The following is a 21963-nucleotide window of genomic DNA, read 5'->3' on the forward strand; positions in this document are numbered from 1 at the left end:
TTGTCCAGGATTGGACATCCTTGGGCTGTTTGAATTGTGCTGATCCTTACCATTGGTGTTCTTAGGCTAGCCCCCAAGCTGAATCTTGGATAAAAGAAGGGCTCCTCCAGCTTTTCGACAGATCATCGTTGGAACCAAGACTTCTAGGAAGACAAGCAGCCTGCTGGCGACCCAACGATGACTCCTGCAGCTGACCAGCATCGACTCCAGTAGTTGGCCTAGTGAAGCTCTGCTCCTCTGCTTGATCTACGAAGACCCTCAGTGCTTCAACCCATGGGCCGGTAGGAACAAACAGTCTTAACCCCTGCTCGATGATCCACACTTTGGAAGCCTTCGTAAGTGTCCCAGGACCACCCGGTGGACTGAACAGCTCCCTTTTGGGCTACCTCGCTGCAGTCGTTGCCGTTCCGAGTAGAGCCATGGACTTGCAAGATCTTCAGCTTATGCCATAAATCGTCTTGTATTTTCAGCCATCTCACTACAAGGTAAGCTTTGCGGGGGCTTCTTCTGTGCCCACCGCTGGAAGATCTGTCACCACGTGACCATGGTGACCTCCGCTGGAACAATCCTTCTGTAATCTAGTGACGTGTCATAAAGGGTCTGCACTGTCAAAGTCTGCATCTTGTCTTCATTTGGGTGTCGTCTTGTGGGGTATATTTCGAGGGCAACAATTAATGCTGGGAGTCCACCCCATCAAAAACACCACACAAATATACCTTTTTATCTAATTAATTCTAACCCTGTTTATGAACCATATCATACCACGTAGATCCCTCACCCCTGTGCCATAGATAAGCCTTGAATCAGGCCAGTGTGTAGAAAGAATATATATTAATGAATAGGAAAATAATATTTGCACAAAAGCACAAGTCGTGCCACCTCACTCTGTGGCCCAAATGCTTATCTTTCCTGGCAATTCACTTTTCCCACAAATTGAAAACAACAGTTGGTTTAGGATAACACATATCACAGACTCTTGAACCCCACAACATATACAGTTTTCCTTCTTTGGTTGTTTCCACCCTGGTTACATAGGTCTATAGAATACTTCAGTTCTCAAGTATGGAGTCTGGCATGGATTCACATGTTCATGAATACCCCCTGTCGTCAGGCTAGGAATCCTCAGTAAAATGTTTCATTTTCACTTGAAAACTGTATTGCTCCTCTAAACCAATCACTGTCCTCGGGATCATATTGTGCCCATCCAATGACAGTCCTCTCCCTAAGCCGTGCCTCTGCCAGCCATATTCAGTGTTGGGAGTCCCCGAGTTGCTCTCCAACCTATTTTGTACTTTTTTCCACGTTTTAAGTTTAAAAGTTCTATTTTTGTTCCGTCTGAGCCCGTGTGCTCCTATCTTCAGCATCCAGCAATGGGGATCCATTGTCAGTGAAGTTGCGTGCCCCTTAAGGGTGGTGGTTTGTCGAAGTTTCTGGAAGGCCGTCTTGGGCCTACTTCGTGTCCTCCGACAATGACAGAGGAGAAAAATGAGAGAAGGACAGTTTTCAAGCCCTGCACCCAATGCGGGTTAAGAAACGTCTTCGTGGAGGACAAACATCAGAAGTGTCTGTACTGCCTACACGCAGAGAACAACGAGGATGGGTGCAAGATATGCCTGTGCTTCTCTAAGAAGATGAAGAAAGACAGGTATAGCAGGCTGGTGGCATGGCACAAATCGAGCAAGGCTTCACCCATGCCCCGAGCAGAGTCATGCCTCACCCAGGACCGGTCGGTCAGAGGAGAGGTCTCCCTCTGGGAGGAGGTCGAAGTCATTTGAGGACAGCCCATCCGTGGGCGTCCAAGAGAAGGCTAAGAGCTGCAAGGATGATTCTGCTGGGTTCGCTGCTGATGCAGGTCCCAGGTCGGATAGCCCGCCATCGCCGTCCACCTCATCAGCCAGCCTGCCATTGGGTTCCTCATCAAAGAGGAAGTCCTCCACCCCGCCAAGTTACGGGACAAATCAGAGAAACAAAGGGCGGAGGAAGAGAAGGAGGCCTCACAGCAGGCTCATCAGGTGCAGCCGAAGACTCAGTCGACATCCTCTGGGGCGACCACTACGGCGGGGGGTACCGACCAGACGAGAATGGTCCCTACAGTGCAGAGAGAATCCCTGCCTCCCAGGCGCGACACAGCAGCCAAGGCACCAGTTCAGGTCCTGGTACACAGCCCTCAGGAGGGAAAATGGGGGTTAGGAGAGGAGGAGGCAACCAAGCGTCCGTCCATACAGGTCCAGAGGAGGATGGCGGCACAGGGCCTAGCACTCCATTGTTCCCTCCAGGGTCGAGGGACATATCCAGGGACATCCTGTCAACTCGCCAGACCCTAGTGACAGAGATCCTGCAAAGGTTGTCTCCAGCACCGGCGCCTGTTGTACCGTAGGCCCCTGACCAGTGTAAGGAAGTCATGGTATCAGAAGCATGACGGACAAAAGGAATGTAGTTCAAGCGTTTTTATTGAACTTTGCACGGGTTGGAAAATGCCTATTCTAAACCTATTTGCTAAAGATGGGAGCAAGCTACGACCATAAAATAAAGAAAATGCTGTTCTAGTCATGATCTGTCAAAATATCAAAATAAAGGATGGCCTATACTAATAAAACCTATTGCCAAACTGTACTCTATATAACAAAAGGATGTGGGATGATGACGTGTATAACAAAAACAGTGTATATAAAAAATGAAAAGGTCCAAGTGTTTTGGTAGTTCTGAACTGTGGCTTCCCCTTCCCCACGTTATATCACGGGACAAGGCAGAACAGGAGTCGAGCTTGGAGTACACTCGAAGCTCGTGGCACTGGTAGTAGTCCCTAAGCAAAGTCTCTCTTTCAGTGTCGATCAATAGTCCCTCCAGTGGGAAATATCCTGCTGTACAGTTCATATGCTTTAACGTTCAGACAAAGAATACTTCAGGTCCCCCTCCATCGTGCTCAGACCTTTCTATTTCCCTTTTGACGTGGACTTCCCTCAGCTGGGCTCAAGTCAGTGTACTTTTCTCACAAAATGTCTCGCAAGTAAAGGCTCCCCTCGATCGGTCTCAAGCCTCTTCACCTTAATGATCAATAACAAGTTTGAAGCCTTTCGACTGTGCAAAGGGGGTTTGCTGTGACCTTTGCATGACCACTTCAAATTTAGTTCATTCAGTTCTGCACTCTCACTCAAAGGTGGCCCGCCCCGTCAGAGACCTTCGACTGGGCACCCCAGGTGCTGGACCACTCTGCAGTAGTTTACCCTCGAGCCTTTTTCTGCACCTCGACAACTTCCTCTTGCCACTTAGCCTTCACTCGCATCTCTCAATATGGGCTGTGGGATATATTGACCCACTCAACAGTATTTCCCCACATCACCAAGCTGCATGTGCGCAAAAACAGCAAAATGGCTGTGCGGGCTCCTGTGAGTGCTATGGCCTCAAAGCTGCGTTTTTGCAGCAAAAAGATGGCTGCACCTTCTTGCCAAGCACACAGGGGCAGAATGGAACACAGGGACACACTAAGGGAGCGTGCCAGTGTGTTCTTACCTGTACAAGTAATGGAGCACTACTTTTCTGAAGGCCCAAGATCTCCTTTATAAAGGGAACTTTTCACCTTTAAAATAATGCTGCTGAAGCTATTTCCATCTGTTCTTCCTTAAACCACTGTGATTAATAAGGCCCTGCCATGCCCAGTATCTCACTGTGCCTCAGCAAAACCAGGCATGATTTCTGAATGACAGGCCCTGTCAAACCAACTCTGAGAGAAATCAACAAAGAATTTCACTTTTACTCGCACGGGGAAAACGCATTCATTTCTTTACAAATGTATCAAATCTCAGTAGTTCAAAGGAGACTCCAGCTATCTGAGCCATGTCAGTTTCAAGGCATCTGTGCTTCAAATAAACTACTGCATAGAAGAAAATAACTATAGCTGCGAGGCAATATTGGAAAGTCAGATGGTAAAATCGAATTTGAAAGGAAATGCTAGCAGTTTTCACCACATGTGTAAAAATGGCCTTTGCAAAACTAAAGGAGAAGAAATGCCACTTTAAAAAGTAAACTGTTGAAGGAATGCCTGCCATTACCTAGCAATGGGAAGGGGTTGGGCTATTTTATTCCACAGGTGTGTTTTAATTCAGGACAAAATATCAGAAAATAAAGGTTTAAACCGCCGTGGCTGGATTTGCAAGCCATAAAAAAAAAACAGGTTATTCCGTTTGGCAGAGTTAAAGCTTCCCCCTAGGAAGGGAGCCACACCATAAACTTCCAGGACACGAACATAATTGCTAGCTTGAAAAACCTTGAATGAGCCAAGACAAAGAAAGTTCACACGCTCGACAGACATTCGTCTGTGCTCCAGGCTGGGACAATAGAAGTCCAGGGACACTAACCTGTGAAGTGAAGGGGGCCATAAAACCTTCAATCAAACTGGCAACCCCCACCCCACACAGGGCTGAAGTGACTCTTGGTGGCAGCTGAAAAAGAAACAAAATGGTCCCATGCAAGGCAAAGGACTGCCATTTGCTTCCAAAGACTATTTTATAAATGAACGTTAAAGACTTTTATCTCTGCAGCAAGAATTTGTGAAAATGTGAACATTTTGTAGTTTAGATATGATTTTATGGGCTTTCATTGAAGACATGGTAGAATTCACTGACACTTTGGGGACAGAAATGGCAAAGCAATGCAGATTACAAGAAAAGCATCCACGTTGCAAATGTGAAGTTTTGTACATACATGCCTTATAATCATCCACACTCATGTATAAATTTATGGAATTTTAGGCTGAATATTTCACACTGAAAATTACCAAAAAATGTATAAAAGGACAAAACAATGTCTCACAGATTGCAGGATTGGACGGCTGTGCTCTACATAAAATATGTAACCTGATTATGTCATTTATTAAGTTGCTACAACTGTACAAATGTGTAAATTCGGGTATGACAGGTTTTTGGCAAAAAGGTCTGTGGGAAGTCTTTTTACATCATAAAATGCAACCTCCTGAACTGAGTCACATCCCAGGGGAGGAAACCAACATTGACTGTCCAATCCAGTAGAGGCAGGCTGAGGCGGTTTTAGCTAAGCCAGCCCAGCAATATAGTCTATGATGTCACTATGCATTATAAATAAGAGTCCCTGACAAGACTCTACACACACACTCTTCCTAACATTCCTGCGCTGTGTTCCTGTTCCATCCAGGTTCCAGATCCCAACTACAAGGCAAAATCATTGCTGACCCTACTCCAGAGCCCACTGAAAAACCCAAGCAGTGCTGATCCTATTCCCAGCAAGGCCTCAATTCTGAAATCCCACACAAATTCCCAAATAACCAAAAGGGAAAGCTGTCGGGTTTTTGGGAAGCATCCTGATACCACTAACTGCTTGCTCGCTGCAATTCTGCCATCCAGCTGACCTTTAGTATCCAGTGACCAGAATTGCCAGTCTAGAAGTGCCATCCGGTGACCAGAACTGCCCAGCTGTTTGCCAGGGGCATTGTCGTGTAGTGACCAGAACGTTTGACGGTCCAAAAATCCCAAAACTAAAAAGTGGACTGTGGGTATCCTATCCTTATCCTGATAACGTGCTAAAACTGGCAGAATTATTCTTGCAACACTGCCCTTGATTTCTAGTGCTAGCGCCATCTCTCTTTTCAATTTTGTCTTGTGTAATCCAATGCCATTAGTCATATTTCGAGTGATCGGACTGGTTTCCGCCAGGGTTGGGCACTGGGGTGAGAGGGTTGAAGTCGCGAATCAACCCTGGAGCTTATGGTGTCCATCTTTGGTGGCCTAGCCTTGAATACTCTAGTGTAAAGTAAAACTGTTCTTGTCACAACTGATTTCCTTTCCTATTTCACAGCTCCATTTTACTCAAAGCACACCTTTCTAGTTCTTGCATACTTCATCCAATTTACCAGCTACAGACTTAATTTCACTTCCATATTGTTCCTGGGATACACCTCTAGACCCCAACCAAACAACCGCACTCCAAATCAGTGAATTTCACCAATTTTTATTAAAAACCGTTTGGGTAATTTCAGGCGGGAATTGAAAAATTGCTAATTTTCCAACGTGTCATTTTGCTGCAATCTATTTTAAAATTTCCACTTATGTTCGAACTGTATGCTCTTGGTAATCCATTATTTGTGATTATTAGTACCTTTGTAATGTTGCTTTGGTGAGGCAATTTATTTGCTACAAGGTTTTTAACACACATTCATTATGTATTTGTCCATTTCCGAGTATCATTTCATAACATTGCAAGGGGTTTAAAGTCCATTTTTCTCTCTTATTTGGGGAGGGAAGGTTAGATTTGCATTCCTTTTTCTGCCTCATATTCCTGTTACTTCTGTTTATCCACTCAGAGTTGATTATTGGTGGGTTGAGGGAACATTGCAGGGGGAAATTCTAAATTGGGTGCTATCTTTCCTAAACCAAAAAATGCTCCTATTCCGCTGTGCTGTGTCTATGTTCCACTAGCAGGTTAAAACCAGTGCATTGCTCGCATTCTCATTGTAATTATTACCCCATTGGTGATTGCTGCCCCATTTTAAAAGTTTATGATTTCTTTTGAATGTTAAAATAAATAAATAAATACTGTATTTTACCAACCAGCCTGGTTCATGGTCCATTGTGACCTGGGGTACTTGAAAAGGGGGTGTGATATGAGTGGTGTACCATCTCTATATTGAATCTATATAACATAGAAAGATAACCATTTCAGTCGTGCACTGCATACTAGGCCGAGACCAAGATGTGTGTTGCCTGATTGAAATCCTTAAGAGGGCCTCTCAAAAAGCCTTTCACATTGCAACAATCTTGCCGCTCGCAGCCTTCCCTCAAAGCACACCGATATCGCAAAGTTCCCTCCGGCTCACTGATTACATGAAGCTGCTTTATCAGCGGCTTTGTTCCTCGAGCCAAGGCTGATACTGTGGTGGCTGTAACTCCTCTCTGTCTCCAGCAGACGTGCAGGAGGGCCACGGATATCGTGCACAGATTTCAAAGCTTCGGTCAGTATTCCTGATAGATTTTGCTTGTGCTGTTCGCCGACCATTCGGAGATAGTGCCTCTCCCCTCTCACTGCCCCGTTCGCGTCTGCCACCACTCCTTTGAAATACTGCTACCACCATGGCAGTTTTGCTCCTTCGTGCCTTTCACCTCGCTCTCCATGTACTCCCATGCTCCGCCGTTTATCCCAGTGGGAAAAGGTATTGGGATTCAGGTGTAAGTCATTGCAGGCAAGTGCCTGAGACTGCCTAGTTCTGATGTCAGGACATGTTAAATAGACTGGCTGTGTGTGAGTCTGTCGTCCCCCAGAGCGCTCCGTCTGTGTAGTAGAGTGTGTGTGTGTGTGTGTGTGTGTGTGTGAAAAAAGGGGGGGTAAAGTTCTTGGGTAATATGATGGGGAATCAAGGAAAGAAGAGCGGGGATACCTGTCGCTCCTCCAGGTGCCTCACTCCTACTCCCCAGGGACTCCTCACCCAGGTGATTCTCCCGCACTGGTCCACCCCCAGAAACTGGATCCAAAAGTGATGGCCATGCCCTGGCGACCTGGATGACAAATCCCAAGACACTAAGTGGTGAGACACCCTTGGGTTTCTCACACAAGCCTCCATGTAAAAAGAGGAAGCGTCATCTGATGCCGCCGCATCAGCCTCTTCCACCACGTTGGGACCCGACTCCACCAGCAGACCCGGATACACACACGGACACTGGTACGCAGAGGGCCATGGAAACCGACGAAGATGAGGACTTCATCCCGGCAGACGATGAATCACTTCATGCACTTAGATGCTGCTCTAGGCTCTCCACTAGACAAGGTGGGATCATTCCACTCAATCTGCAGGGCCTCCAAGCTGTTCCAGTTGGTGCCTGAGGAAACCAAGAAGGAGACCTTCCCATATCGGCGACGGGAGTCCAAGAGGAAGATGATCATGACAGTGTCCTTTCCGGACAACTTTCGGGAGGTAGGCCTATCCCTCATGAAAAACCCATGCACGGCTCCAGCTAAACGTGATGGGTTGGAGAAGAAATACAGGGTACAGGACGGAGCATCCAAGTGCTTGAGGTCACAACCGTCACTGGACTCGGTATTGTCGGCCGCCGCACGAAAGCATTCAGCCAACCCGGGCTCTGCATCATCAGTCCTCCGTACAACGAAGGGAAAAACATGGACTCCATGGGGACGGTAGTCATCTACACAGCGGCATCCACGATCAAGGCGGCTAGTGCTCTGGCTATCTTGCCCCAATATGACCAGTAGCTTTGGTACAAGTTGGGCCCTATCCTTGAATTCCTTCCTGATGGCAAGAAGACTGAGGCTCTCGCCCTCTTTCAGGAAGGGCCAGTGGTGTCAGACCATGCCATTATGGTGGCAGTGGACATCGCCGACACAGGCTTTCCGACAAATAAGAAACAGAGTTTGCCTTAGTCGGCAGGGATGGTTGAAGGCCACAAACCTTCGCAAGGACGTTTATGCGAAGGTGCTGGACATGCCTTTCAACTGTGAAAATGTGTTCGGGTACGCGGACGACGAATCCCATCAAGCCATGAAGACGGACACAGAGACGGCACGTTCCCATGGCGCACTGCAACAGCATCGCTAGTCGTCTTTTCGCTCCTCCAGGGGAAAATCGAGAAGATCATCCAAGGGATACTCCACGTCGTACAGGCAACCTCCCCGATACTCCAAGCAGGAAACCTACAGGGGTCGCTACCAGGTATACGGTAGCAGAGGTCCCTGTCGCCGTCACCCACAGGGCACCAAGCAAGCCTGAACCAGCCAAGACGTCAGGCCCCCACTCGTGCACCCAGGTGGGAGGCCGGCTGATGTTTGTCAGCGAGTGGGAGTAGATCACCATTGACAGGTGGATGCTGGATACTCTCTCCCAGGGACATACCTTGCAGTTTCAAAGCATGTGCCCTCGTGTTCCACCGGTTCCCTGTCAGGAGCAGTACATCCCTCAGCTCCTGGAAGAAGTGCGGGCCATGTTATGGAAAGGAGTGATAGAGCTTGTTCCCCAATGGCTCTGGGGCTCTAGAGTCTATTCCAGATACTTTCTGGTCAGAAAAAAAGGGCGGTTGGAGACCCATCCTGGACCTGCGCCGTCTAAACAAGTACTTGAAATCCCAAAAATTCAGATGATCACGTTGTAACATGTGTTAGGCCAACTGGAGGAAGGAGATTTCTTGATGTCGTTGGACCTAGAGGATGTGCAGTACCATGTCCCCATCCACAGGAATGATCTGAAATTCCTATGGTTCGTGGTACTAGGCCAATGCTACCAGTTCAAGGCCCTACCTTTCGGCTTAAAGTCAGCCCGAATAGTGTTCACAAAATGCCTGGCTCCGGTGGCGGCCCACCTGTGTATGCAGGGTGTGCACGTATACCGGTACCTGGACGATTGGCTCCTGGGAACTGGCTGAGGATCACACGAGTGACACCGTCTGGCTACTGACAGAGCTGGGGTTCTCCGTGAACTATCCAAAGTCCTGCTTAACGCCATCGCAGAATGCGCTGTTCCTTGGCACCAGACTCAACACAGTGGCTTGCCTGGCATCCCCATCGGAGGAGTGGCCATTGAAGGGAAGGTACAGCGGCTGTCGTCCGCGCAAACGGCCACGGTCTGGGCCATCAATTCTTTGCTGGGCATGATGTTGTCCTGCATCTACCTCGTCCTTCTCTGCAGGTTGCAGATGCAACCCCTACTTGCTGTCGTCTGAGAGGCATGGTGGTGAGGATCATCGCAGACAACACCACCACCATGTTCTACATCAAGAAGCAAGGGGGCAATCGATCCCCAGCGCTCTCCAAGGAAGTTCAGGATTTGTGGCATAGGGCCATCGGACAAGGGATGTTACCCGTCTCGTTCCACCTGGCAGGTGTCAAGAACACCTTGCTGACTCCCTCAGCAGGGAGCTGCGCTCCTGCCACGAATGGAAAATTAGTCAACATAAAGTGGACCGTCTGTTCGTCAAATGGGGCAGACCCCCTATCGATCTTTATGCCATCGTGAACTCAAAATGCCAGATGTTTGCCAGCAGATTCCACCAGCCAAGGACCATGGGGGGCGCGTTCTCTTTCCTGTGGTAAGGTCTGTTTCTGTCATGGCCACAAGCCCCAGAACACAAAAACCACACCATCTAGTGATGGGGGCAATGTGTCACTTGACTCACTTATGTCCCTTTGGGACCTATGAACATAGGGGACCTGGCTGGACTCAGTCCTGGTGCCTTTGGCGCCAGGCTCATATAGAGATGTGAGCAGGAACACTTTATTTCAGTGCAGGAGTGCTTTTATTTTACAAGAACTTTCCAGGAGCTGAAAGCCTTTATTCCAGAGAACATCCTCATGTGCTGACTCAACGGGTATTGCTCTCTAGGCCTGGTCTTCATGTGCCGACTCATTGGATGTGGCAGGGTGTGGCAGGCAGGCTGAACCTGGTAGGCGTGGCTTCAGAAGCTCAGCTATATAAGCTGCTCCTTCCTTAAGGCCCGTGCTTCGCGTTACTGTGCACTCGCGTGCAACGTGACGCTCACCGCCACTTGGACCAGTTTACTTACCTTTGAAACCAGGAGTTCACCTGCATACTCACCTCCAGGAAACCGGTGCTTCATCGCTTCATCTGCAGACTCATCTCCTGACATCCAGTGATCTTGATCCCGACGCCGCAGCACCACACTCCTTATCCACGAACTCCGACCCTGTGAAGAAGAAATACAAGGTTAGAACATCCGTTTTAGGGCCACGCTGCATTTGAACCCTGCGTGCCCCCTAGTTAACAACTTACCAGCTACTGTACAGATGCAGCTTCGTTCCTCATTCCCTCCGGCTGTCGCCTCGAGCTCCGCAGCTTCTGTCGGGCTGGCAATATTAACTGTAAGGAAAGAAAGCAAAAGATCCAACATCAAAAGTGGAACGGACAGCAATACAAGACAACAAACTTTACAATACAACAGAAAGAGACGCGGAAAGACAAAGGCAAACAGGAACACTTACCTGAAGTATAGTGGCTTAGTCGCAGCAAGACTGGACTACCACGTGCAAGGGACCAGTGTAGGAACTCAGTCCAGATCATACAAGCACCCCTGCCAGAAGCAGCAGGACGGAGTGCTCGCCAAAACTAATCAAGAGGCGCTGTCCCGAGCAGCATCACCTATTACCACCAGTCACCACGTAAGCGGAGAGGGCTTAGTCGGACCCGAGCGACCTCACCCGGGAGGGCTGCAACCAAGCCCCAACGCCTCCGCAGAGACCAAGTGAGCGTAACAGTTTCTCCCGCATGGGGTCTGGCATCGATTCACATGCTCATGAATATTCCCCGTTGTCAGGCTGGGAATCCTCGGTAAAGAAAAGTCAGTTTCATATTCACTTCTGAACTGTCTTTCTCCTACCAATCAATCACTGGTCTCTGTGTCATACTGCCCCCAGCCAATGACCGCCCTCTACCTAAGCCCCTCCTCTGGCAGCCATCTTCTGATTTTTACTGCACGTTCAAGTGTTGGGAGTCCTCGTGCTATAGCTCTCGAGCTTTTACTGCGTTTTGCGATATTTTTTTTTTTTTTTTTTTCTAAGAGTTTTACTCTATTTTTTCTGTCAATCGAGCCTCAAGCGCCACTGATTAACCTTACGATTAACGGGGACCCGTTTTCAGATTCTTCAGTGCCCCTCAAGGGCGGATTTTCGTCGAGTTTCTTCTTGGAGGATTCCAGAAGCTTCTAAGAGGCCTACACCGCGTGGATATGGCAGAGGAGAAGGAGGACTCAGTGCCTCTCTTCAAGGTTTGCCCCAGTTGCAACCTATGGAACGTCTTTTTGGACGATGGACATTCCCCGTGCCTCTACTGCCTGCATTCGGACCAGACGCATGTGGAGGATGACTGCGTGGCTTGTCAGGAGATGGTGCCACGCATACAGGCCGCCTGATGCAAGCGCCTCAACAAGTGGCTGCAGGCCAAGGCCCCTGCTCTGGGTGGGTCCCGGCAGCATGCCTCCCCTGCCCAGGTGCCCCTCCTGCGGGTGCCCAACATAAGGCTAAGCACCGAGAGTCCACTGCCTCCGGGATGGCCTATGCGATGGGCTCCTCGGCGGCCAGGGAGAGTTCAGCATCTCCAGCACCTTCGACCACGAGCCAGTGCTCAGGTTCTTCAAAGAAGAGGAAGTCGGACCATCCGGGCAAGCTTTTGGCAAAGACCCAAGCCGGACCAACGGAGAAGGCCAAGGGGGAGCGGGGTCACGACCCTCCCCCCTAAGGTGAAGGCCACAGACGTGGTCAAGACCGTGAAGGGCCCAGGTGCATCAGACAAAGACCCATACTGGCGGCGTCCCTTGCGAAGGCCGCTGGGGCGGGTTCGCAGTGCACGGCCCCTAAGGTGAGGGTATCCCTGCCTGCCAGGAGGGAGTCCTCTTTCCAGCCCATTGAGAAAACCCAGGAGAAGGTGATGCCCATCATTTCACTGAAACAGTCTTCCCTGGTTGCAGAGAAGGGGGGGCACGGTGGTCCTCCAGGGCACAGACATTTCCTCAGAGGAAGAGCTCACCAGCCTCCCGGTCCTCCAGGAGGGGAGATGCTTCGAGAGCAGGCCATATGGGGCGGGATCCCGATGAGGGTGACGACGAAGGTGACAGCGACAACGAGGAGACCGGCGAGGAGTAACAGGACGGTGACGATGGAGCGGATCAGCCTAAGCCGCAAACGCCCCGATCCCCATCGCCTCCACCCCAGCAGCCACCTGGGGATATCTCAGTGGACAAGCGCTTTGGTGTAAAGCGTTATATAAACACAATTAATAAAAATACATTCTTACGGCTCTGCATACCCTGTGCTCGGAAATCCGAGCGAGGGTGCCCCTTGCGCCGGCGGCCCAGAGGCCATCGGAGGAACCACCACCCAAGAGGAGAAGAGTTCACCCCCCTCCGCGCTTGCACCCCTCGCCTCCCTCTCCCCCTCCTTGTCCTGTTTCATCTAGCAGGAGTGAAGAACAGCATTGCCGACTCTCTCAGCAGCGAGCTGCGCTTTTGCCACGAGTGGGACCTTCAGCAGGACCAAGTGGATCCCCTGTTCAACAGATGGGGCAATCCCCAGATCGATCTGTTTGCGACGGCGGCGAACACCAAGTGCCGGAGTTTCGCCAGCAGGTTTCTCAAGCCGCGGAGCATAGGGGATGCATTCTCTTTCCCATGGGACGGCCTGTTTCTGTATGCGTTCCCTCGGTTGCTTCTTCGACTAGTCATCAACTCAGACGGTCCCGGTGCAGGATGATCCTCGTCGCACCGGCGTGGATGGGACAGATATGGTACCCGGACCTTCTGGACATGTCAGCGTCCTCTTCAATCAAGCTTCTGGCAGATGCAGATCTTCTCGCCAGAGAAGGAGGCGCGATTCTGCACCACGACCCAGGATCGCTGAACCTGAAGGCCTGGCTCCTGCAGCACTAGAGTTTGGAGGCTACGATCTCCCAGCAGATTGTAAGGAGGTGCTTTCCAAGGTCCAGTGCTTCATCTACTCTCAAATGCTACTGGCACAAGTGGAAGAGGTTTGCCATTTGGTGCCGTACTGAAAAGATCGGACCTCTACGAGTCACTGCTCTGCAGGTGCTTTCGCATTTGTTGTCGTTGGCCAAGACAGGACTGGCCCATGCTTCCATCAAGGTTCATCTGACAGCTATCTCTACACCAGATCTCCTGGACGATCATTCTTATGGTCTCATCGCTTATTCAAGAGTTCGTCAAAGGACTATTTTGCTCGTTCCCGCCGGTGAAGGCTCCGGCCCCGCGTGGGAGCTCAATGTGGTGCTTACTAGGCTCATGGGTCCACCGTTCGAGCCTATGCATTCGGCGCCACTGAAATCTTTGTCGTGGAAAACAGCGTTTCTTGTGGCCATCACCTCCGCCCGACGAATGGGAGTGATCCAGGCCCTCTCTTGTAAAACACCTTATTTGACATTCCACAAGACAAAGGTGGTGCTACGGACGCACCCCTCCTTCATGCCCAAGGTGCCGTCATACTTGAATCTAAACAAGCCCTTGGTGTTACCTGTATTCTTCCCGACGCCTTCGTCGCCGGCCAAGAGGACTTTGCACTCACTGGATGTGGCTAGAGCGCTAAATTTCTATGTGGACCGCACATATAGTTTTCGCAACTTTTTGTGAACTTTGGCCCTGCGAACCATGGGAAGGCCCTGTCCAAGGCTTCCATTTCCAGGTGGCTCTCCGGCTGCATCACAGGTTGGCAAACCGACCGTTGCCTGGCCGTCCGAGAGCCCATTTGACCACAGCGATCGCTGCAACTACGGCGTTCCTGTCTGGTGTGCCCCTGCTAGACATCTGCAGGGCTGCTACGTTGAGGTCGACACACACCTTCACGAAGTTCTACTGCGTCGACAGGGATTCCAGGGAGGAGTCCATCGTCAGCCAAGCAGTGCTGCGCAACCTGTTCGCTTGACGGTGAGCCTGGTGAGGAGGTAAGAGATGCTTAATGTTGAGATGCTTACTGTTGAGCCTTGCCACCTCCCGTGGTTGTGCATGTGTGTACTGCTATGTATTCTTTATTCATGAGTATGTGAATCCATGCCAGACCCCATGCTGGAGAAGGAACCAGTTACTTACCTGTAACTGTTCTTTAGCATAGGTCTGGCATGGATTCACATGCAAACCCTCCCACCTACCCCTCTGCGGCTTTTCTCTTGGTCCTACTGCCACTTTACATGCTACCAAATCTGAAGATGGCTGCCAGAAGAGGGGCTTAGGTAGAGGGCAGTCATTGGCGGGGGCCAGTATGACCCAGAGACCAGTGATTGGTTATTAGGAGAAAGAAAGTTCAGAAGTGAAACTGAAACTGATTTTTTTCTTTACAGAGGAAACTGATTTTTTCTTTACCAAGGATTCCCAGCCTGACGACGGGGAATATTCATGAGCATGTGAATCCATGCCAGACCCATGCTGGAGAACAATAGTTACAGGTAAGTAACTTGTTCCTTCTGTATGCCTTTCCCCCGTTTCCTCTCCTGCTACGTGTGATCAGCAAACACAGACAGTGTTGATGCAAGATGATACTCAATGCCCAGGCATGGCCGTGGCGATTTGGCATCTAGACCTACTCAGCCTGTCAATGTCGCTGCCAGTCAATTTGCTGGCACTTCCAGATCTGCTCATCAGAGAGCGAGGCGCAATCCTTCATCACGACCCAGAATCTCTGAACCTGAAGGCATGGCTCTTGCAGCCTTAGAGTTTGGAGGTTATGAGATGCCAGCAGACTGCAGGGAGGTCCTCGCCAAAGCCAGGGCATTGTCAACTCTAAAGTGCTACGTCCATAACATAGCAGGCGTATTTGCAAAGCACACGTTCACCCCCAATGGGGCCTCTTGGCACTTATAACTGATGTTTATTGACCTCAGAAGGAAGAATGGCTGCGTGGACCTGCCGGGATATGAACCTGTGACCATGAGGTCAAACACAAGCCCCTATAGTGGATACATTAGTTCACTGAGCCACAGACCCTGCCAGTGAATGGAAGCGTTTTGCTACGTGGTGCCTGTCACAGAAAATTACCTCTCTGAGAGTCACGGCCCCACAGATTCGTCCATATTTGCTTTCTGTGGCAAAAGCTGGGATGGCTCATGCATCTATCAAGGTACACCTGGTGGCCATCTCACACTACACCAGATCCCCGGGAACATCCTCGCTGTGGTCGCACAGACTCATCAAGGAGTTTCTCAGGTGGCTTTTCAGATCTTTCCCTCTGGTGATGGCATGGGAACTCAACCTGGTCTTGACGAGACTAATGGGACCACCTTTTGAACCTGTGCATCAAGCCCCACTCAAGTTTCTCTCTTGGAAGATGGCATTCCTTGTGGCCATCTCCTCAGCCAGACCAGTCGGTGAGATCCAGGCCCTATCTGACTTTCCACGAATCAAGGGTGGTACTGCGTATGCACTCCACTTTCATGCCGAAGGTTCCATCAGAATTCCACCTCATGGAGCCTTTGGTGTTGCCCGTTTTCTTCCCGACCCTTTGTTGCCGGCGGAGAGGACCTTGCACTCACTGGACGTTGCTCGTGCATTGAAGTTCTACGTGGCATGCACTAAGAGTTTTCGGAAGACTTCTCAATTGTTTGAACTTTCGACCTGTGAATCATGGTAAGGCCTTGTCCAAGGTTTCCATCTCAAGATGGCTCTCCGGCTGCATCATGCACTGTCATCGGCTGGCTAACCGGCCTCTGCCGGGCCATCCGAGAACACACTCCACCAGAGTGATTGCTGCGACAATGGCGTTCCTTTCTGGTGTGCCCCTGCTCGACATCGGCAGGGCTGCAACATGGATGTCCACGCATACCTTCATGAAATTCTACTGCATTGACAGAAATTCCAGAGAGGAGACCAGAGTTGGCCAGACAATGCTACGCAACCTGTTTGCTTGAGATGAGTCTTTTCCAGGGGTAAGTGTTAATAGCTTCTGTTGAGCCTTGCCACCTCCCGTGGTTGTGTAATGTACTGCAGTGTATTCGTTATTCATGAGCATGTGAATCCATGCCAGACCCCATGCTGGAGAAGGTTTAAGTTACTTACCTGTAACTATTGTCTCCAACACTGAAGTGTGCAGTAAAAATCTGGATGGCTGGCAGAGGCGGGGCTTTGGGAGAGGACCATCATTGGATTGGCACACTATGACCTAGAGGACAGTGATTGGTTGAGAGGAGAAATACAGTTTTAAAGTGAAAGTAAAACAGTTTTTTACTTTTACTGAGGATTCCCAACCTGACGACACGGAATATTCATGAGCATGCGAATCCATGCCAGACCCATGCTGGAGAACAATAGTTACAGGCAAGTAACCTAAACCATACCTGGGTCACAAAGTACTCTTAACATACATAATTGTGCAGCCCCCGGGACATGATCCAGCCTGAACTGATTGGTCACATCCTTTCTGCAAAAGACTGCAAGCATCCCCAGGCATGTTTCGACCTCATTGGGCCTCATCAGTGAGGAGTAGCTCAGGTCTCTAGGCCCAGCAAGCAAATGTCTTTCTCCCTGTATATGTCACATCGTGGGGTAGATGGCGAGTGTGGGATCGGTATCGACGTGGTCCGCCGTAGATCCTGCCGTCACGTTCCTTTCTCCCCTACGTGCTTGCAGGTCTAGTCTTTCTCCGCTCGCGTACGCGACCGGGAGCTTTTAGCCTTCTGCTTCCGGATCGCGTACGCGTTGCAACGCTTCCTGGTTTTTCGCTTGCTTTTGCCACGATAGGAAGCCTTCTGTGTTACCTCCGCCCGCTCCTGCTGTTTCTTTCTTTCCTTACTTTCGTTCCTTTTCCCTTTTCTTCACGTCTCACTCTCTCTCTCTCTCTCTCTCTCCTTCGTCCCGTCTGCCCTCCTCTTTTCTCTATCTACTCTCACTCTGCTCTACCCTCCTTCCCTCTCTCCTGCTTTAGGTCTGCCTCTGCCTCCCGTTATTGTGAACTGTTCATCTTCCCGTGTACCGACCTTGCCTGCTATTTGGACTGCCTCTGCCTCCCGTTATTGTGAACTGTTCATCTTCCTGTGTACCGACCTTGCCTGCTCATTGGACTGTCTTCGCCTTCCGTTTCTGTGGACATTGGTCCTTCATGTGAAGCTTACCCAACCTGCTTACGGAGCACAACCTGAAATCTTCCAATAGGGGTTTTTTGTGCCTTTGGCTTTTTCCCCTCATCCGACGGTCACGGAGGATCTTTCACCGCCTAACATATACGGTGTCGCGGTGGCATCCTTTCGTGGCCGTCCATATCTTCATTAAAAAAAAAGAGAAACCAGGAAACAAGGAAGGAAAGAAAATCAGGAGAAAAGACAGAGGTGAGGAGGAGGGGGAGGGTTTTGAGACTGAAACTTCATTTGAAGAAGAGGACATTGCTGACATTTGTGATAGTATAGTCATCCCTAGTCCCATTGGGGGCATCCCTCCCCATGAGATCCACCCGCTGAGTTCCACCCCCATGGGGACTGTCGGGTAGCAGACTCACCTCCCTAGCCTCATGGGAATGGACTCCCCCTATGGGAGAGGGAAAGACATCCAAGGATTTACCACAGAACATAGAAAGCAGATGGATGGCCAAAGATCTAGGAGAAGAGGAGCAAGGAGTGAAGTACAGTAAAGTGGAAAGAGGGGAAATCCCCAGAGTTTCAACCGCAAGTCTAATGACTTGGTGGTGAAGAAAAACTTGTTGGCAGTGGGAGGCCTGAAAGACAAACCTGCCGAAGCAGGCATGCGTCTCCAATACAGTGGAAGAGAGGCCTATTAATTTCAGGGCCCAAGAAATGCACAATACTCAGCCGTGCATCGCCTTCAAGAGGGCCCTTGGCACCAGGGGTGATGGCACAAGGTATTCAAACATCCAGATTGAGTAACATACTAATAACACACCGTGGGGAATAATAAGCAGCGCTCAGATGCCTGAGGTTTCGTAGCGCTATATAAATGCTAAATTTATTTATTTATTTAATAAAGCTAGCCCAGCAAAGAAAGATTCCACAAGGTACCAAGAAACGTGTGGGGGGAACACAAACCCCCAGAGATTGAGAGTTACAGCTTACTCCCAGGAAGGCATATTTTTTCTGGCTAGTGTGGCAAGGGCCACGACCCAAAAGAACAGCAATGGCATTTGCATTTCCACCCCGGCCCTCCGTCGGATCCAATACCTGAACATTTATGTTTCATCTAATAAGCTAAACCAAACCAATAGCTTGGCTTAAAGTTTTTCTTTGATCCCCTGCAAGTGACATACACAAAAGCCCTCCCAGTGTTTAATGTTATCATCTGTGGGGTCATATGAGCAGTACCGATTGATAGGATTTGTAATTAACGTTAAATGTAGGGAGTGAGGCTGGTGAGCAGAATTTCAATTCCATGCAGCCATGTCGTTGTTCTGCAGAGGACTTTGATGGCAGGGCGATTTCCACTCTTGAAGGGGGGGACTGAGCGTTCTTTTAGAGGACAACGATCTGCTTTTGGAGGCAAACCTATGAATTTTATCAAAATGGAATTTCATAGGACAGAGTTTGCCTTAAGATGGACAGGAACAGGAATGGCTTACTGCATACGAGTTTCAGAAAAATGACGGCCATTAGTTTATGATGTACTTTTAATGGGGCCCGTTATATGGGAAACGGACAATACTTTGATGAAGGTTGTAACTAGTGCAAATAACAGATCTTGGGAATGCAACATTACCGGTCTCGTCACAGCACCCACATTTGATTTCAAAAGACGGAAAGGGATACACTGAAGTAATTTCTCTTGGGCTCAGAAATTAACCAACATGACTCATGAAACACAGATTGCAGTACATAAAAGACGCCTTCGGTTTTTCAATTCCTGCTTTAGTGTGGAATAAAACAGTACTGCAGACTCGTTTATTCAAGATCACAAAGTGATGATATTTCGCACATGCTCCATAATATTGATGTGCCACAGTCCAGGAGCTTTGTGTACCAAATGGAGGCAAGCATTCTTGCATAACTTTAATTATTTTTCAAATTAATTTTTGTTATCGTTGTCTTGCGAAAGTAGAATTAAAACAGTCATTTAATGCAAAATGAACGTTATTATGATGTTATTTTTTGCAAGACGGCTTACCACGTGATCCTTTTATTATTGAGGCTGGAGAGGACGGATAAACAAGCGATGCCAGCCTGTTGTGGACGCCTGACCTTTACGTTTGATCATTCCGCAAAACGAATTTCTTTTACTTAACAGATAATTTCTGTTTTTGTGCTGCTTCCCTAAGAATGTTTATTTTACCTCTGCGAGGGAGAAGTTCCGTGATTCTGTTCACTTATTTCCCTGAGTGTGTCTCGGGAGGATCGCTCAGCGGCAACGTGCTCGACTTGGAAGCAAGACGACATAGAGCAACACAGGTTTGATCCGCGGTTCCGTGCTTAGAAACCTCTGGGTATTAAGCACGCTATAAATAACCTATCCTATCATATCATGTAACAGGTACATGCATTGGAAGTTGTAGTCATTTTTGGTTTCACCTGTATTAACATATTAAAAAAACTCCAGTGATTGCCAAGATGACCCGAAGCCACTCAACTGATCACCCTAAAGCCCCACACATAGAAAAACATGCGCCTAGTCACCAATACAAGACCATGTATGAGTGCTAATTCCTCCATTGCTCATATATTATGCCTTTCGTTGGCCATTTACTTATGTCTTTCACCCCTGCTCCCACAACCTCCTACTCCTGCAGGCAACCTCTGACCCTTTTCATTAAGCAAGAAAAAAATAAAATATTTTGAGTACACCATTAACCCCCCAACCCTTCTTACACAGGGAGTGTAGTGTGCCTATGTTGCAATTATCACTCTCTCCAAGTTTTGCAGGATCTTTATGCAGATAAGAATGAATAAACTCCCGGTCCTAGAAGTATCAAGAAAATGGCTGAATATTCAGAAAGAGAAGAGAATATGTAGACTATGTAAAGACCCTATAGAAATGGAATCCCTTTGGCACATACTAACTGGATGGATGCCCCTCTATGCGAAAATATTACCATCATTATTACAGGCATCTGGCAGAGGGTTTACAAGAAATACTGGGTGAAACGTTCTGGTTAAATGGATTAAGTGGAAAAAGCTTGGGGAGAGCAATTGCATTGATCCAGGTATGGATGGCATTTGAGAAGTAGATACTGTTAAAGAAATGAAATAATATGCAATTAGATAGGACTGTCCATTGAGAAAGATATGATGATTTGAGTCCTTCTAAATGACATCTAGGTTGATGGATACCTCTTAGGCGTCAGGTTACTATACAGTTATGTAAATGATGAATTTTAGTGCTATGAAATATGTAATGTACAGACTAAATGAAATGTAAAAAAAAGTCTTTTTTTAAAATCGTTTATTTATGTCAAATGTTCAATGAACTAAAACACATTAAAAAAATAAAAAAATAAAAAAAATTACTTCATTGTTACATGTTGATTTTAATTATGTTTCCGCCCACTTCTCTGTAGTGTGAGATAAAGTTGGTTCCAAAGAGGTCTCGTTTAGAAAGCAGGCCTGGCGAGGACGATGATGGGGACGAAGAGTCCGACTGTGAAGATGAAACTTCTGCTAAGGCCAGATATTTCAGTTACGTAAAGCAAGGCTTGTATTTTGTAACAGAAATGGAGCGCTTCTCTCCACCTCGGAAACGTCCACGAACCATTACAAAAAACTACCGCTTGGTCAGTTTAAGATCTACAACTCCAGAGGAACTTTATCAGAGAAAGGTTAGTCTGAGTGATCCTTTCATGTCAATGATTTTATTTACTTGTAACAGGGGGATGTCCTACCATCAATATTTAGATATTTGCAACAATTTGTCTGCAATCTTATTCTCCTTTATCATTTATCACTGAGACAAGTACATATTAGTCTCACTAATAAACTGGGCGTAACATAGAAACACATTTGAGTTAATCAGTGTTTCAACAGCTTTTATTGTATAGCTGCAGGTGTTTTTTACTTTTTTATATACATGTTCTATTAGTAAGGACTTATTTTGTGTCCAGAAAAAGATACTCTGTGACTCTTTCCACATAATACCACATGTGTAGACAAAACAGCAATGATACAAAAACAAATGCAATTGCTAACGTGTACAACAGAGAACAATTAAATGTGTACAACAGAGGAAAATAAATAGTTCAATACTGCACATATAATGATTTCACATGTTGAAAACTTCTCCATTGTTAAACATACAGTAATTGTGCAGTGCAGACACAATCTTAAAAGTGGGACTGAGCTCGGCTTGAAAGTAGATTAAAGACCTAGTAGTGCAACAAAATTGCATGCGTATCAATAGTCGCAAGGGGTGTGTGGGGTGCCACGCTCCTTTGTAATGCCAGGCAGAAGGCTGACCTAGTGCTAGGTCGACGTCAGGATAATGAATCAAAGGCTTATGTTCTTGGTAAGGACTTTGAGGGCACGCAGGGTGCGGTGTCCAATGACGTTTCGGCTAGCAG

The 21963-nt window shown here is 48.2% G+C and overlaps 1 protein-coding gene across 3 annotated transcripts in view; it reads left to right on the forward strand.

Annotated features, from left to right (window-relative positions):
* NBAS (NBAS subunit of NRZ tethering complex) overlaps nt 1–21963 on the forward strand; it is a 3456930-nt gene that overhangs the window by 712996 nt on the left and 2721971 nt on the right. For all 3 annotated transcript variants that reach the window (XM_069605942.1, XM_069605943.1, XM_069605944.1), the window contains exon 15: nt 20968–21225. In XM_069605942.1, the coding sequence (XP_069462043.1) occupies nt 20968–21225 (258 nt within the window). The remainder of the gene's footprint in view (nt 1–20967; nt 21226–21963) is intronic.

Source organism: Ambystoma mexicanum, chromosome 4p, assembly GCF_040938575.1.
Source record: "Ambystoma mexicanum isolate Mex_15411 chromosome 4p, UKY_AmexF1_1, whole genome shotgun sequence".
Taxonomy (NCBI): domain Eukaryota; kingdom Metazoa; phylum Chordata; class Amphibia; order Caudata; family Ambystomatidae; genus Ambystoma; species Ambystoma mexicanum.